Source organism: Battus philenor, unplaced genomic scaffold (assembly GCF_028537555.1).
Source record: "Battus philenor isolate CCGP_79_NKW_IND1 unplaced genomic scaffold, ilBatPhil1.0.hap1 SCAF_5, whole genome shotgun sequence".
Lineage (NCBI taxonomy): Eukaryota > Metazoa > Arthropoda > Insecta > Lepidoptera > Papilionidae > Battus > Battus philenor.
Window position 1 is genome coordinate 9,837,779 of NW_027181715.1, and position 18,875 is coordinate 9,856,653.

The 18,875-nt window shown below is 33.1% G+C and overlaps 2 protein-coding genes across 3 annotated transcripts; one reads left to right on the top strand and one right to left on the bottom strand.

The window, feature by feature from the left end:
• Nucleotides 1-105: 105 nt before the first annotated feature.
• On the bottom strand, nucleotides 106-17,453 carry LOC137929363 (uncharacterized). 2 transcript variants are annotated; one of them, XM_068772267.1, is made up of 17 exons: nucleotides 17,245-17,453; nucleotides 13,417-13,548; nucleotides 12,835-13,031; nucleotides 12,616-12,757; nucleotides 12,453-12,546; nucleotides 12,191-12,370; nucleotides 11,781-11,945; nucleotides 11,374-11,542; nucleotides 9,290-9,436; nucleotides 7,384-7,602; nucleotides 7,060-7,297; nucleotides 6,611-6,748; nucleotides 5,832-5,951; nucleotides 4,769-4,967; nucleotides 3,363-3,614; nucleotides 2,281-2,469; nucleotides 106-1,365 (listed from the first exon to the last, which is right to left on the bottom strand). In XM_068772267.1, the coding sequence occupies exons 2-17, from the start codon at nucleotides 13,545-13,547 to the stop codon at nucleotides 1,195-1,197; spliced, it is 2,751 nt and encodes a 916-aa protein (XP_068628368.1). In that variant the 5' UTR covers nucleotide 13,548; nucleotides 17,245-17,453; the 3' UTR covers nucleotides 106-1,194. The 2 variants fall into 2 exon arrangements, with proteins under 2 accessions (XP_068628368.1, XP_068628369.1); XM_068772268.1 differs by lacking the exon at nucleotides 3,363-3,614.
• LOC137929713 (GTP:AMP phosphotransferase AK3, mitochondrial-like) lies at nucleotides 13,939-15,076 on the top strand. The gene has a single exon (XM_068772780.1). The coding sequence runs from the start codon at nucleotides 14,229-14,231 to the stop codon at nucleotides 14,883-14,885; it is 657 nt and encodes a 218-aa protein (XP_068628881.1). The 5' UTR covers nucleotides 13,939-14,228; the 3' UTR covers nucleotides 14,886-15,076.
• Nucleotides 17,454-18,875: the final 1,422 nt, after the last annotated feature.

Below are 18,875 nucleotides of genomic sequence, written 5' to 3' on the forward strand. Positions count from 1 at the left end.
TAATCATAAAATGCTTAAAGTAAAAAGCCTAGAGTTCATGGAGTTCTGTACACAGTAAGAGTGGAATAGGGATACAGGATATTTTGAGGTATGCAAAAAAATAACTAAGACGCAATCATTTATTATTCATGGTTTAGTAGATTCGTATAATCACAAAAATTAACAAAACTTTGGACACGTTGAGATTCGATCTATGGAAGACTTTGTACGTGTAGAACATTTAGGTTACATTGGAATTTTGACATTCATGTTACGCAACACGGCGACGTGTCCATAGATTACAAAATACATGTGTGTATAGAAGAAATGCATGGTAGAGCTATGTTGCAAACGAGTTCTTTGCTATACTAAAACACACAAAGTAAAAAAGTCAATTATATAAAACAATATGTACTATTGTTCAATTGTTGTTGATTATACAGACAGCTTCTAAGAAACCATAGACTACTTTATCTTTTTTATTTGGTTGTCAATTCGCGCCATCGTTATTTGTCAAAGGTTTAAGGCCTGTACGTAGTGTTTATCCTAAATAAGAAAACGTTAAAAAGTTCGTTACATGAGTATTGAAATAGGTAGAAGTTATAATTGCTTCTAACGTGTAAATTTCCCTTAACAGGTATATTATTATATTGACCTTATAAAAATCCTACATTATAATAATTTTATTACACTTGTATTGATAATTTGTACAAAAATATTTTATCAAGTCCGTTTCATTATACTTCGAATTATAATATTGCTTTTATTATAAACACTATTTAAAATTGCTCTAATATATAGTTCAGTAAATAAGACACAGCTGCCAAAATCACATTCCATACAAATATAAGTAACATTGTGTTTATAATGATTACTATATATGAATACCTATGTATATTTGGAGTATTAAATGCATAAATATTCAGTTCGAATATTAGTCAATTGTAGTTGTTTGATCTTTAATTAATGTAGAGACTTTTAAATGCAATTGTAAATTTTGGGCCATTTGAGAAAAAAAAATATTCTCTCTAATGTAAAAATTGTTTTAAGAACTATTAGTATAGAACCGTTGTAAATCAGATTGACCTTTAAAAAGTTTCTACAAACGTTCAGAATTTAATGTGAATTATAAATATTTTATTTCATTAGCAACAGCTGGGCGTCGCGGTCATTGCTTAACCTAATGTCGTTAAAGCAGCTTATAATAAAGTAGTGTTAAAAATCATGGGGCATTTTCTCGATCCCGATTAATTCATCGAACAGAGAATGGTTCTCGGGGATGACGTGGGGCTCTTGAAGGACTTGACGAGAAAATTTCAAGACTGCTCGTGTTAGCTGTCCCACCGTCCATTTTCTATCCACTAGCACACGAACTAAAGTATCTAACTGTAAAAAAAATGTTTTTATTACAACAAATAAGTTTATTTATATCAGATCAAATCGAAAAAATAGAAGAAAGAGGCGATGGCTACCATAAGCTGCCGGCTCTCCAATACTCTGTTCCGGCTATCGCGGCCCTGACTGCGTCAGGTAGCAGGATTCTTAACTGGTCGTGGTCTTCTTAACAAACATTTGTTTACTTTACGTGTTACGGATAGGCCTCAATGTAGAGCTTGCCTGGAAGAAGTCGAGACTGCTGCCCGCATATTACTTTGGAGTACGGTGGTAGTACCGTACAGGCTATCCATCTGGGAGTACTCAGGTGCCCACTGTGATCGTCAGCGACATTAAGATTCTGCTGGGATTGGGTTCCGTGTGATTGAGTTGGTTTGAGTAAGACTATCCCCGACCCAAAATAAGCACAGTGCCGCTTGGTTGTAGAAACCAACCCGCAGAGACAAGGCAAGACTTTACTTACATATCTCCAATAAACAGTGTTAGGTCGTTAATAATTCCTGATACTGGAATACCTTTACTGTGATTTGGTTTTACTGTGTTTTTTTATGAATATTTTATAAAATTTTCACATATAAACAAAGGTGGGCTCTCTTTTCCAAAGACTGAATCTCTACGATCATTGTGAAATCTGAGCATTTATTTTAGATAAGTAGCAAGGTGTATAATTATTTTTGTCACTTCCCTGTTGAATTGTTGCAAGTTTGCATGATATTTATTTTTAAGATGCTGAAACGAGATTATTGCGATTTTGCTTATGATTAGCTCGATCTATGTAGAAAAAGACCACTAAACGGTAAGAATGCGATAAAATAAGAAAACCTGAATATCCAGTAAACAAATGTCTGAGGAAAGTTTAGTCAAATCATGTTACCAATTATGTTTTTAAAATATTTTCAAAGGTACCTTAAATAGTTTCTCGTTTCCAAAGGTGTAATATATTAATGCTGGCACTCCAGCGACGCTTGCTGCTAGCCACTGAAGTAACAGCTTAAGTTGTGGATGTCCAAGTTGGCGACGTCCACAGCCCCAGTTGCCGGTCGCAACTGGCCTGCACGAGTCGCCAGACACAATTTTGTGAGCTAATTCGTTTAACTGGAAATAAATGTATAGTTTAATTACTTAACCAGAATTGTGGAACTGTTTATGTTAACAAAAAGGTGACGAAATGGCGTGAGAAATAGTTACTTTAAAAGATATGAACATGTGTGTAATATTGGTTTTATTTCCAAATGACCGATTGTTTGTCCAACATACAAGCGTTTACCGCTAACGAGCACGGTAAATAATATGGCGGTTTAGAAAACTTACATCCAATAACTAAAGCCGAGGTGTGTTTGCCACGCACAAATATGATATAATATGTAATATGCATGGTGGATAAACGAAGCATGTAAATGCAATGCATTGCATGAATTTAAACTGAACGGAATCATTGTGATATGATAACGGAGTTTGTGGATTTTGGTAAATATTATGCTTAAAAAGTCGCCTCATACAATGTTCTTGTCCTTCTAATTTGGGTAACGTAGTTGTCCAAGTACAACGACCTTCTACATGACCCAATTAACATAAATATTTATAAAAAGTTTTTTTTATGTAATTATACTTATGGTTAAATAGATACTAAAGAAAATTGCAAACCGTAATACATGGATTGTTTAAAAGACATTAAACAAAAACACACCTTCCGTAAATCGTGTTACATGATAATATCTAGCCAATAAGTTGAAATTATAATAACAAGGATTGTTTAGCTATTCGAAATGATAAATATTATTTGTTGAAGCTTTTAAGAATTAAAAAAAGTTTAAAACATTGTCGGTTTTAAAATGTGTGTATACATTCCTTGTTACAAAGTTCCAATAAAGTACAGTACACTAGCTTAATCAACTAAGCTGTTCAGGAAAGAGTGCTTAATAAGTACTAGTTAGTAACAAAACACGTTAAGTATTTCAGTATTAGCGACAGACAGACGCAATTCTAACCTTCGTTTTCTTTATAGCAAGAGTAACGGGTTCGCATTCGATTGTCTCTTCTATTGTTTCTACTATCATGTTTACTACCCAATTTAGCTTTTTCTTTTTTAAATTAGGGTCGGACAATTGTCTTGAAGCCGTCTCTCTGGAAGAGCCGAGAGGTGTAGATTTGTTTGAGTCTGTGTTACTGTCGCTATTCGTATTTGCCTCCCGCGTGCTCTCTAATATTTCCTCCGGTATCGACTCTTTTACTTTACGTCTCTGTCAAAATAGTAAATCATGAATTTCTTGAATAGGTTGTGCTTATCCAATATGGCTACTTGTAGGATAAAAATACTTAATCATTGCACACAAATCTCTGGTGAATTTATTTTTGTAAAATTAAACGGGGCAGACCTTTTACAAATATTGGTAGAATTATGGTAAAGTTAGATCACAAGCCTTTACATTGAAATACGAGTACCTCGGAAAGCGTTATAAATCATCCGTTATAATATCATAATTGGTAACTACCAAAGAATTAGTTATAAATACAACTCCAATTTAATTTATCAAAGATACCATGCAAATTAAAATCAAATATAATACTAAAGCACCTGGTTATAATTGCAAAAAAAAATGAAACAATTTTAGTAAGCAATTCATTTAAAGGTTGTTTGATAAGAAATTGAGTAATTCAATAAGACCGCCAATATATTTTTATATGGTAATAAAAAAATATTTTATGTGTATAATATGTACAATAAAGTAACAATTAAATAAAGTAAAATTTAAAATGAAAAATATTTAGAAAAACCTAAAAGTAGTCAATAAGAGATAACATTTTATGTACGGTTTCAAAAGCTTCTCTTCCGGTACAGTATAGCTTATGGAATGCGATTACGCATGCTCAAGTTCGATTAAATTATAAGTTCTTTAGATTAACAGCACGGACATCAACAGAAACAGTCTAAAACAATGTTCACAATGTGGTTCAGGCGGACTCCCAAGTGTACATGGGAGACTCAACAAAGTCTACATTGACATGACAAAAATGAGGGGTTCACGTTGTAACTGGGGGTCCACGAAAATTTATCTGCTTACGATAGTGAAAAACTGAAATATTAACTTGACTTCATCTTTCAATGTGGGCAGATGATATTTCAAGAAGCTCAGTGACTGTTATTTGTTATAACTTAATTAGTTATTACATATTCAGTACAACGTGTCAAGACTTGGCTAAATTCTTATTTTGTCGATAGACGTGACGTGGGTAGGCCCCTACTAGGTAGACCGACGGCATAGTCAAGCCATAGTCGCCGAAGTGGCTGGAAGCGAGTAGCGTAAGACCGGTCATTGTGGCGACTTTTGGGGGAGGGCTGTGCTTTACAGAAAGTGTCTATCTGCTGGTATGACGATGTTAGTATTTTACTAACCAAGTGTGCGGCGAGACGATGGCGGTGTCGCGCGAGCTCTAGCGACAGGGAACGAGCGGCAAGGGCGAGGCGGCGCGGCGTGGCGCGCTCGCGGCCGTCGCGCCCGTACAGCTCGGCCGCCTCCGCGCCCGCGCCCGAGCCCGCCGCGCCACTCGCCATGGACTCACTTAGCGTGCGTTTCAACAATGAACCGGCAAATCTGAAACGCATTATCATAAATATAATAAAAGATTTTGTATTAAATCAGTATTAACAACTGTCCAATATGCGATATAGCGGCTCCGGCCTGATTAATAATAGCTGTGGCTGTCACTTGAACCTTCATATTTTATGGGCTGTTTGATTACCCGCGCGTCCCTAAAGACGCCAAAGTAATCGTGTCGTTTACAGAAGACGTACTTCAATGTTTCGTCGATAGCAAACGCTGAAGTGCAACAGGTCTATAACTTATACGCCGCGCGACTGTGGGAGCTTTATTTGATATTAATCCCGCAAGTGTATATTTATACATGCCTATTTAGCCCTGTATCTTTGACAATACCAGCAGACGGAATGATTGAATCAGTATTCGGTTAATTTATACAACAGCCTTTTATTTAAATTAGGATAGAGAGCCTCTCCTTTCCTAAGGTTCTTTACTCCTAAAATAAATTTTTGAGTGAGGATTCAGACTAACTTTAGAGCTTCTATTGCGTACTCTATACAGATTTGTTGAAAAATTGCTCTAATTTGAAGTTACAAGGTAAAGATAAAAGTACATATCTTTAAAAAAATCGTATTTCCTGTATCTGTTAAGAACAAAATAAAAACCAAAAGCTTAAATTATATTGCTACTAACTTCATTGTTGTCTTTTGAATTGCCATAAAATTATTAAAAAAAAACAGATAGGTGAAGAATCACAAGCATTTGGAGTATAGAGTATTAGAACGAAAACGATTAAATTTTTTCAATTGTTAAGAGACTTACGATAACATTATACTTTTCTGCTATCTAAGTTTTTGATACGCACTGAATATATTCCCAGCTTTAAGAGTCCTACATTACATAAAAATTGTGAAATACCTTATCACAGCCATGTCCCGCGGGTCCAGTTCTCGGGACTTATTCTCCTCTGTCGTATTATTGACAATGGGATCGTTTAGCCAATGATTGAATTGTTCGTATACTTCTTCCAATTCAGAGCTGTAATGGCATTAGTGCTTTAGTTTTACTTTCAGTTACTACCAGTTATAAAAATATATACGATATAATTTTTTTTGGTACGTCATCCAGGTAGGTACTGCTCTAACAGAGAAGTAAGTGTGTTTGGAGTATTAGACAGTGGTTTTATTACGGTTTTTTTTTTGAGATTTTCAGTCATTTTTTGGCTTTTTGACATTTGCTTTTAGTTTCCACGGATTTATTAGACATTTAGCCTAATCTTTCTATTTATAAACTCAGGTCAAGCGCTCCCCCGGGAACTTCAGAACGGGTCGTTAAAAAGATATTTCATCGGATTGGAGGGCCGCCGTACTCTTTTATCGCTTGAGCGGATGCTCCATAAAATGACCACGCCCAATGGCCCCAGAAAGGGAATCAGGGCCTGGATTGTCAATAAGCTTTTAGCGTTTTATTTGAGTATCCGAGAGGTGCGGACCTCGGGTTAATCGGTTGTTATTGTCAGACTAACAAAAGTAATATCGCTTAGAAAATATTTTAAACGAGGAATAGTAGACTTATTATTTGTTTTAAAATTGTTATGGATTATACATACAGAAGACGAATTGAAAAAGCATTTGATGGGTTTTAAAAAAGTAAATATCAAGGTTTTTTTACTAAGTTAAACTAAAGTTATTACTCACGTGTATTCCGTACTAAAACTGTATTTTGAACTATTGCCTGTTTCTTTCCTTTCAAGGGGCGGTCGGCTCAGGGATGAATTTCCGTGTAAGATCTCTTGGTCAGTCAGAACGAACCCGACCGAACTTCCACGCTTTACTCTGTGTAGAATAATATTAAAAATCTCCAAAAACAATAAAAACCTTTGCATATCGAGATGAATATTAGCTAGCGTTAAAACCGTTAAATTTAATATACAAAGTTTAAAAAAAACCTGTAAATAGTTTTTTGAAAGTATATAATATCTGAAATACAATTTTTTGATCGAAATTTTGACTTTAATCGGACATTATGTAGAGATTCTGTTACACATCACGATTACAAATGTACACAAGTAATGCAATCATTACATTTTTTTCGTATTATTTAGTAGAAAAAAGGTGTGTACTAAAAAAGTTTTTTTTGGACTTACCTAACGTTATTATCATTAGATTCTGCACAAGGTATGCTGACTCCAGCCGCGTAGCTCGAACTATCCGTGGACCAGTCACCTGTCGTACTGGTTGTGCAGGAGTTTTCGGCTTCTCTGCGTAACGCGTCACGGAGTCTCTCTGCAAAACTTAGTCTTCTCTCCTCCGTTGATAATTCCTTAGAGTATTGGAATGAATTTGGGCGTGCACTCTCGCCTCTTCCCTCGTCTTCGCTACCGCCTGAAATGTTCACAATTTAACTTAATTTGAGATTTATATTTAATTTATGGATTGCAATAAACACAAAATTTTGTTTTAAATCTAACCGTAGTCAAAGCTGTCATTGGCGCTATGATATTCGTCGTCGCTAGAATTACAGCTGGAGTACAGGCTGTCCTCTTGAGTGTCAAGATTAATGACACCCGGGCTCCTGGTCACAGGAAGACATTCACCCGACGAACCGAGCACGATGAACCGTCCACGTCGATTGTTTAAAGTTCCTCCATCGGGTGACAACCAGCATTTGCGTTTCGATAGTTCTACGCCTGTAAGTAAAATAAAAACATTAATAAGTACTAATATTAACTGTCACATGTATCATTAAGAATATTATGTAGTATGATACCTTAGAATATTATTAATGATGACGATTTAGAGATTTTGAAAATGGTTACAGTTATATAAATTAAAATATTATATTAAATATTACGTTTGTCCACGTCTGAGATTTCGCTATTTTAAGTGATACGGGTAGACTGAAGAGTATAGAATATTTATAGAATAAAGACATAAAAGTGTAATAACTAAAAAGAGACTAGTAAATCGCAGACCAAAGAAGCCGCACTTTAATTTCTGCCGACTTACGAAACAATTTAAAGGAAGATCGACATGTGACAGCGCTTAAACAAATAAAAGACTTGAAATTGCTGGTACAGGAGTATCGCCGCGACACCTTGCGAAATTGGAGTAATGACGCTTAGGGGAAAATATTAATGAGTCAAGATTCTGTCGCCGTATAGGAGTTATACTATTCTCGTAATATTATAGTCTTGGACAAAGATACTCTTAGCATTCCATTATTAAGCTACAGCTACATGGTCGTGCATAGCTACTCTTAGCAGAATACGGGCTGATGACAGCGGCTAATTATTAAACATATATTTTAGTGCGGACTGTGTCGCAATTTTAACGCTTTGTATTTTTAATAATACTACATCGGTGTCCAAGTTTTGCAGTGCACGATCACAAGACATAAATCCGATAGATATTTAAGGTAAGCTAAGTAAACAGAAAGAAATCAGAAATCCAGTAGGTACCAATGAACTAAATCTGATCGTTTTAGTTACTTAAGGAATAGGAATCAATATCAAGTAACATTCATTAATGACATGTATTATTATCAATTTAATAAAAAGTAAGTAGGAGCTATATTACGTCATCGTCTGCGACGCATCTAAAAGGGAAATTCTTCTTAGGGCCGGTAGGTCGGCAGATGCCGGTAGAGGCCGAGGCAGATGTGTGCATATACATTCGAGCTTCGCCGATATTGGTACAAATATATTAAAAGAATTATGTTTTTGTGGTATTATCTTTTCGATGCGTCACTGAAGATGACGTAATGTACTTCCTACAAGTATGCTCAGATGGATGCAGGTGCTTTTGATAGCAAGAACATGCAATACGCATATACGCAAAATGTTAATAAGGGATTGACACCTATTTCCGGTATAAAACACTCCGACACATACAGATGTTTCGTTCGTAATAATTTACTTTATTAAAAGAAAAAAATATTACCTTTTTAAAAATATCCACATGTAATAAAAATCATAGCAGTGTTAATTATCAATACTGAAGTTATTTTACATAATTAATACCAAATGTTTTTTGGTGCTACATATCGCCCATAGATATTATGGAACTTTATTTATTTATTTAGTAAATTGTACACTAATTTTCATTACATGTAAAAAATACGGTAATTTATAAAAAGTTTCCTTTGTTTAAAGTTTTTACATCGCTGACAATTGTCGACCACAATGATAATGTAATAACTTATGTTCATGAATTTTATATTATTATATAAAAGGATTAGAATATTATCATGCCTATGCTTGATAGTTTTTTAATGTTTCGGATGCATTCAAATCATGAAATGAAATTTTGTATCTTAACGTTGTCCATCAATAATTTCGGGTGTATATTTATGGATATTGTTTTTAAAAAACTTACTTTGATCATTCAAATTAAGAGTAGCGGCGCAATAGGTTTGTGGAGAAGGGCTTCTGCTGTTATAACTGTTTATGGTACTGCATGATGAAGCTTGCTTTATCATCACGGTTGCTTCTACTTCAGGTGGGGTGTGACTGGTCGATTCCCCTGCAGATAACGTACAAGTATTATCAACAAGAGATCAGGTTAGATTATTATTAAGGAAACATACAGGGTAGAAATAAAATATTGTTATCTTTGTGTGGGATTAGTAGATTTACTTTTGATTCCAATACATTCTCACGTTTCATATAGTTTCCAGTTTAGCAATAAGTTTTAGTTGCATTGAACGAAGTTTGTAAAGAGTACTGGAAAGAAGACCACATGTTAAGTTATACTACTGAAATTTTATCTGTAGAATATCATATCGTTTTAATTATATAATAATTTGCTTTATAATCATGACAGATAAACGTCGTCTTAAATGCTCTTGTCGGTAAAACGTACAAGCAGACACAAGTGTTAACATATCTAAATTCCTTAGCGAGTGAGCGTCCACGTATTTTATACAATACGTTATGTGTCTTCATGTTTAATTTTAGAAAACATAGTAACAAGCTTAAATACTTGATAATTTGTACGTTAATTTCGTGAATGTACAAGTTAATCCGTTTAAACAAGAAGGCTTCTTTGTCGCCTAATTTCTTTGACCTTTACAGTAATTATGGATACCTAAAATCGTTATATCGATATGTTTATCGGATCAATTTTTATTTCTTATTGTTAATTTTTTTAAGTTTGCGATGTCTTTTGACAACATTATTATTTATTTCAAATGGCCCTGTAGTTGATTCTGCGGAGTATACTATTCAATATAATTTTTTGCACAACCTTAAACATAAATGGCAAATAGTCAATAGTTTCAAATAGCAAGCTTAACTACAGACGCTTGCAGCTAAATCGACATCGGCAACCGGGTCTACCTAGCCCTCGTTCAACCATGGGCGGCCCATGTCACTTCTGATTGCCATTAGTCAGTGGTCGGTGAGACGATGACTAAGAGAAGCCAACCTGACTCCATAACGGCCTGTCAGAGGTCCAAAGCTAACCGTAGCTCAACGACAACTAAAACGGCGAGTAATAGAGTTCAGTTATGTCCAGTGACGGGTACAGAGTTTGTCTGCAAGGCAGTGACAGAAAAGCTTGGCTTACAGGCGTCTTGAGCCGATTAAATTGCACGCAAGTGTTTGCGCTTATAATAACCTTTGTTACTTACAATATGCTGAAACTATTAATTCCATTATGACAAACAATGACCTTTCGTCATTAAAATGATACGGCTAATTTCTATAACCATATATTTCACGTCTTTGTGAAAAAATATGATTTAGAACAAGTAATGAGTTTAATAAATTTAAATCGATGCAAATTGACAAAAACAATTTTGTTAAGTTAACAACATTGAAGTTTGATATAGTAGTTTTGAGGCGGCTTCTGTTTTTTACAATAAATTTAGTTTCAGATTGATATTGTTGGAGAGATGGGTTAACATTTAATGTCGCAAAGTATTTTGTGTGACTTATTATTATATAGCAGGAAATTTTGTTATCTGCGGTATGTCAGAGTTTATAGATTAGCTGTGTTATAAATACTACTGTATTTATGATGTATTCGAACACATATTTAATTCTAGTTTCAATACTGCCTACAGTTTACATGATTTTATTAACATCGTTTAAAATATTGCGTTGATAAAATATGCAAATGCGATTTATAAAGAAGTATATATAATACATATATATAATCATGTTATATGTATGTATATTAGTATATATGTATGTTTTGTACACGTTGTCTACCCATTATTTATGAATCTACCTTTTCCATATGATGGTTGTCTGTAAGAGATTACCTTTCGTGATAAAACCGCCCCTTGTACTCTTTTGTTTATTATTATTATGATACTATTTAAACTGTATCCTAGCGTGTACACTAAAGAATATTAAATAAAATTAAATTAATTTGGTTCTTACTTGAGCTTAAATAATATTTGTGCATTCGTATGTGTATTTTAGATATTATATAATATTATTATTATTTATTACCAATCGGCGAGAGCCTTCTCTCTAGGCTTAGCGGAGCATCGCGACTTTTCATGGGTGACTGCTGGAATGCTAGTAGGCATTTGTTTAGTTCCCGCAGAACGTTATCTTCTTCCCACTGACCGACAGGCAATGCGCTATAATCTTCGGCGTCCATTAAACACACAGTTACCTATAAATTCAATGATAATTTTTATAACACATTATTTTCACTTAATGTGTTTCCCGTCTAGATGTTGATGTTATTAAACTTAGCAGTTTGTTGTCTTCTTTCGTTGTATTTGGTACGTTGTGTTTTGCATATTTCCTAAGGTTTATTGTTCGCCTAAGAGTTCCATAGCTTACGATTATCCAACTGTTTGCTGTGAATCTACACATCGCAATATTTTTAAAGGGTTTTACATACTTACAGTTTTAGGCTCGGGGAGATATTCAATGTTCGGTTTTTGTTTTTTATCACTTATTCGACTAAATAATCTGACGCCTTCTGCTTTAACAACTTCGTTGTCTTCAAGCGCTTCTACGAACAGCATAACTGGCAATAGCTCCGGCATCATCAACATCGCTAATGATTCCTGAAAAACAATATAGGCTATATTAAATATAAAATTAACCTAAATTAATAGTCAGCATAGAAAAACTTAGATATAGTATAAAAGTTAGCCGTAGCGAAGTTACGTTTTTGAACCTTTCTGTAATATAAAAACAAAAATATTTTTTCTTAAAGTTTTGTTAATATTAGAGTTATTAAATTGCAAACAGCTGACAAAAGACTGTGATCCAAATTGATAAACTGTTACTGGAAAGTTAATTAGTTCACCTGGGAATCTCCATCAGCAAGAACGTCTCCTCCGACTCTACTGCTTGCGAAACAGATTCTCAGAGCGTCATCGCTTTCACATCGTTCTGGTCGACCCTCATGTCTTACAAGCAGTTTACACAATGGCAGTGTACATTCTAACCAATCTTCAATAGTTAACCATTCCTTGGCAGTCATTACCTATAAAAAATCGTAAAACGATCATCAATTAGATGATCAATAAACAGATGAACTTGTACATGACAAGAATCAAATTTCTCACCTGCCTACTAATTTTAACAGATCCTTCGTTGCTAATTTTATCCAAGCATTCAAAATAATACAGCAAACTTTTTAATTTGTTTCTTTGTGGTTTTCTGCAAGAGCGGAACAAGTGTGAAATATTATCCTGAGAGTCTTAACAAACCATGAAATGTTTCAATTACCTGTGAAGATTTTTAAAAAAATTTGTAAAATTGAAGTCTTGTAAAGTCGGATGTGTTTTGAGCGTTCTTTTCGGAAAAGTAGAGAAAAAGGCATGAGCTACTAGAGATGATAAAAAATTATAATCCAATTCTATAACCTCGCCTGAAAAAATAACTCATATTATTTATATATTTTTCTACAAACAAACAAATATATTGTGTTATTGAAGCAATACGAACTCTGCTGTTGTAAGCTAAACATTAACCCTTTGGGTGGACGCCATCTTTTAAGATGCAATGCTCTGTTAACCATGATCCTGATAGTATTATCCAAGAAATTTCTTCGTTCTTCGTCTGTCAGTTCTTCATCCAAAAATTGCTCTAATCCCTTCATAAGGTCTGGGTCTTTAATGTCATCATCTGGATCAATGCCTATACTGTTAAAAATATAAAAAATTTAATTTTATTTTGTTAAGTAAAAGTTTTTGAGTGCACTTATTGTTACAAAGTTTGTGAACAAATGGGCAAGAACGGAGGAAATAAACTATCACAGAAAATTGTTGAACTAAATAAGTTAAACTTCAACTTAATTCACATAAATGATATAATAGGTTATTTATTATGTTTGTTAATTCTTTATGTCGTTGTTCGACATCATCATCGTTATCCACAAATTCAACAACCTGTACCTCACCGCTGCTGAATGTAGATCTATCACGATATCTTTTATCATCTGTGGTCCTATGGTTTTGTTATCTTTTAACTATTACGTAATGCAGGTCAGATTTAAGTATTTTAATGGACGTCTACTACAATACTTACTTGCACATGTCATGAATTTTCATCATGCTTGCCGTTAGTTTAACAGGTGCTGAAGCTAAAAGAAGATGTTTTAAGTGACGCTGGACAGAGGTCCACCAAGGTAGGTCACACGGTAACATTACAAGCGCCATTCTATGGAAAAGAATAAATAAACGATATGTTGGTATTGACTTAGCATATCTGACTTAAGTTTTTGAAAAATATATACTTAATATATTATTAGTTAAAATAGCAAAAGGAGAAATTTATGTCATTGGATCCAAATAATCTCTAACACAATATCATAAGGTTTTCGACTCTAAAGACAGGTTAAGATTTTGGAAATTTTTGTTTCATAAAATATGTGCCATTAACGACGTTCGTCATTAACTACAATAAAATAATTCAACAGTAAAATAATAAAACGATAAGACAATTCCATACTTCATTCTTAGCAATTACATAATGTTTGTAGTTTCTGAACGCCGTTCAATAAACGAACGTGTCTATTTACGTCACGTTTGACAGTTTGTGTTACAATAATAAGCAGTGCTAATATTTTTGATAAAAGTTTAGTTCTATCATAAGAAAATAAAGCTTCAATACGATAATGTAATACAACAATATTGACGAATACATCATCGTATCAGACCAATACTACGTTATGTCAGATAAGCTTCAACAGATTATTGCGTAAACCAAAAAATTATCAGTTTTAAAAGTCATGAAGGTTATTTAATTTCGCACAAGTAGTATAAACGCGGAGTCTAAAGTACATTTAGTAACGTAGGCAAAGGTTACATTGATATTAAGAGTTTAAAACTAAAGACACGATGACTGTAAAGACAAAATTATTGAAAGCTTTGATATTAGGAGCTCCGGCGTCTGGAAAAGGGACGATATCATCTCGAATTGTTAAAAGATACAACGTGGAACACATTTCTAGCGGAGATAAATTAAGACATCATATAGAACAGAAAACGCCCTTTGGAATAGAGGTAAAAAAATATTTAAATGAAGGGAAACTCGTACCTGATGATGTTATAATTAAATTTATGACAAGTGAATTAAAAAAAATCAGTGCCCAGTCGTGGTTACTGGATGGATTCCCAAGAACTGTGACACAGGCAAATGCTTTGTGGAAGCAGCAACCAGTAGATGTAGTTTTGAATTTAGTAGTACCATTTGAAGTTATCATAGATAGAGTAAGGAACCGTTGGGTTCATTTACCTTCAGGAAGAGTATATAATATTGGTTTTAATACTCCTAAAATTATGGGAAAAGATGATATAACAGGCGAGGAGTTAATTCAGCGTCCAGATGACAAGCCTGAAGCTGTTCAGAAACGATTGGAAATTTATAATAGAGAAACTAAACCAGTAATTGATTTTTATAAAGATAAGGGGATATTACAGACATTTAAAGGTAGCACATCAGATGAAATATGGCCTAAGGTAACTTTATATTTAGATCCTATGTTTAAGAGTTAGAATTTAGCAAAAATTATTGTTTATTTACAAATGTTTTGTCATAAGGAATATATATTTTGTAGAACCTTTTTCATGTGTTGTAGTTGTAAATTTTAGATGATGTTTTTGAATACTTAATTCTTAAAGAAATGTTTAATAAAACCATAAAATATGTAGTTCTTACTAAGTCAAAGTGCAATATTGTCTTCCAATATCTTTAGATATCTCTTGTATTTTTTGCATGCATTCTTATTTGTGTTTTAATCAAAATACAGATTTTTAATCAATTTCTTTTCGTCTTCATATTTTTTATTACTGTTTGTTACCATTTCTTATACTAATACCTAATACAATAAAAATATCAACATTCCCCTGTTCCAATTTTGTTTAAGATTATAAATGTTATAAACATTTACCAAAAAACATTATTATTTTACACATTATTATCCAAAGTATATATATTTATATTTGAAAAAGAGTTGTTATATTAAAAAGAATATACCTAAATCGGTTCTTTGTTCATACATTTTAGTGAAGTTCATCAATTTGTGTTAAAATAAATTGGTGTTAAAGGAAACAGTAACATATTATTTTGGCAACTGGTTATAATTTCTCGGTAATTATAAAGAATTACTGAAATTTAAAAGAATGTCCACAAACTAGTCACATTATGCAATATTAGATAAGTTTTATTGTTTAATATGTAAATTAGATTCTTTTATCTTAATTATTTCATGATTGTTACAATATGTCTTACCTAATTTTTGGTATGTATTGTTTTTGTCAAAATTGGTAGTTGTAGGAAAAGTTGATATTCATGTTTTAGATATTTTCATGTTTTACTTTGGCTTATGTACTTAAATAATTATGGGTAATTTTTAATATTTTTGTAATAATGGAAACCAATAAAGTAAAAAGAGATAAAAATGGACACTAGGAGTACGCACAATTTATCACAAATGTTATATGAATAGTTGCAGCATTTTGTACAACATACTTTAGATTTAATATTAATATACTATACATAAATATTTATACATATTTATGTTTACATGTGTATATGTACATATATATGTATAATTTATATATGGATGTATTTACTTATGTGATAAAAAATTAAAATTAGAGTGGTTGTTATAAATATTTGACTATGTTTGTTGAAATAAAATTGTTTTTGGGTAAATGTGTTTTTATTACAAAGTTTATTTGTAGTTTTACAATTGTAGTATAAATACCGCAAAGTGTTTCTAATTGAATATTTAGATAGAAAGAAAAACGTACTTTCAATGGGAAACAGAAATCGTCTTTGAGTTTCAATATTTCGTAATTTTTTCATGTACGAAGGAAAATAATAAATCTATAACCAAAGGATTTAGGCCAATGACATCTCATTTCTCGGGTGCCTAAAGGAACATCGAAAGGATCAATTAAAATTTTGTTAGGTAGGGGATGAGTCGGCTCAGTAATGATGAACTCAGTAAAAACTGCTCTGCGGGTTGTCAGTCCCCTGCACCGTATTCCGTTCTCTCTACAACATGATAAAGTCGACATCAGCATGGTGAATCCATGAAACGCAAATAAGTTACTGTTCGTGCTACTTTCCGCATATTAAATATCAAACTAGGTTTTTATAATTTAAAACCAAATATGTTAGGACGACCACCGGTGGAGGTGTAATATATGAAATTGTCAATATCATTTTTCACATTTAACATTTTGTGTTTAATATTTTCTTATCGAAACAAAGTTGCATAAATGCTACATTTAAGGCAACACCAATTGTTAGTATCAATGAATGATCTACACCTAGTTAACTTACGTAAAAAATTAAAAAATTAACAAGCATATTTGGAAAGCTGTTGACATAAAGAATAATGTTTAATGACTGATCAGGTATAGCAAAGCATTTGTGACGAATCCTAATGATTTTTATAAATATGATAAGTACATAAAAAATAATTAAAAAACGATTCTGTTTTATACAACATGTGTACTACATAAACTCAGGAAATATAAAAAAGTAATAGACAGTCTTTACTCTTTTTTGAAATGAATTTTCTATACAAACATCTAAAACAACTTGATAAGGTATAGACAATTTTTATGGTTTATTAGTTTTTGAAATAAAATAGTTTTGTGATGATATATATGTAGTTTGTCATGTTATTGGTTTATGGTCGCCTTGACTTGCACTACAATATTTGGAACACGAGTTATTTGTATTCATTACGTACTAACTACCAGTATGACGTAGGTTTGGGTTTAAAATATATAATCTTAAAAAGTTTGCAATAGAAACAGGCGACGAAGTTAACACATTGTGTTGTTTGTAACATTTGCCGGATTAATCAATTCGCTAGTGTTTAAAGGAAAATCTTACCTTAAGAAGTTGCGACGTAATTCGGTAGCACAAAAAAAAATCACACACTCAACATGTAGTTCACTGTCGCTTCGCGACAATCGGTTTCTTTTTGCGAACTTTTCTCATTGTCCACTCGAGAGTTGTTCACTTAAAATTATTCGCATATAAGATATCTTATTGCTTTACAGACAGAAATAGTGTAACTAGTATGTGAATATGTGAGCCGGTCGCGGCCAACGCGAGCGCGGGAACCCGGTTATTTTTAGTTGCTTTCGTGCATCGGCGCTGAAATTAGACTGTAAATAAAAGCTTAGGTTAATAGAAGTCGTAGTCCTCGTTAATCCTGTTAATACAGGTCAAATTTTTATAAGGATTATGACACTGATTTTATGGTTTATTTTTCTAAACCATGGATATTTAAAAAAATGAATTATAGTTTCACCGGCTATATTTGTTCCTTCGTACATTGTTGGTAAATAGTTGTTAATTAAACATGTTTTTTTTACATTTAATACGTTGCTAATGATAAAAAAATCTTTAGTATATATTAAAAACCATACGATTAGATCAGCAAGTGAAATGATTTGAAAAACTTAAATGAAAACTCTCGTAATGAATTTTATACTTTAAAGTTCTTTCAATATTTAATTAAAAAATGACAAAAATTATGTTATATATTTCATTCATAGTACCTTAAATTGTAGCGGAAACCATTTAAAATCTTCTACGTACACAAATGGACTTAAATTATTAACTCAGTTGTAGGTTATTCGCGTAGTAAGTACATTTATGTGCCAAGCAAGTAACAACGATGGCGATTGAAAACGTACTGACGCCGCCGACTTTCACTGGGGAGAGACTACCCCTGTTTTGCGCACCCTCCACCCTGGAGTGACGTCATCGTCGCGTCACGACTTACGACGTCGTACACCGCCCTCTTGAGGCTCAAAACCCCATCCCTCCAAATCTCGTGAAATGTCGTGAGGCAGCTATGAGCGGGTTACGTAACATAAAATATAAAGGTATGAAAATTGACGTCAGCATTAACGTTCGTAGGAATCGTGAAATACAGAGCAATTGTTTTAAAAATAAATGCTACTTTTTACCCGAATGTTTCACGGGTAGCACGTGGAGAAGAAAAATGTATCTTTTAGCATGTCTAATCCCTAATCTACGTCAGACAGGTCAACTTATTATTGTTTAATAATGCAACGTGTCTTGTTTGAAATCAATATATTTATAAAACTGTTAATAAAACGTTACAGTTTTGCATATTGGGGCTAAAACGGCGCATGCGTAAATTTGGGTATAACGCTGACGTAGTATGTTAGGAAGACACGTTACTTCTTATCGTTCATGGTATCCTGGTACTGGAAACGCCCGTGGAAAATTGTTGCCGCCCTACGGGACACTTGGGCGGGCTAGGGCAGATCAGTAGTAGTGCGTATCTTGGTGATTATAATAAAATATTAATTTATCTTTCGAAGATATTTAAAGTATGCAAAAATTTGGCGTTTATTTTATGAACCTATATATAAATATTGTTCTTAAGTAAAGTTCATACTTATTCATATTCCATCTTCATCTTTAACATTTAAGACATATAGTTTCACTAAATAGGTCATTTTCAATAAGATCGGTAGGATGTA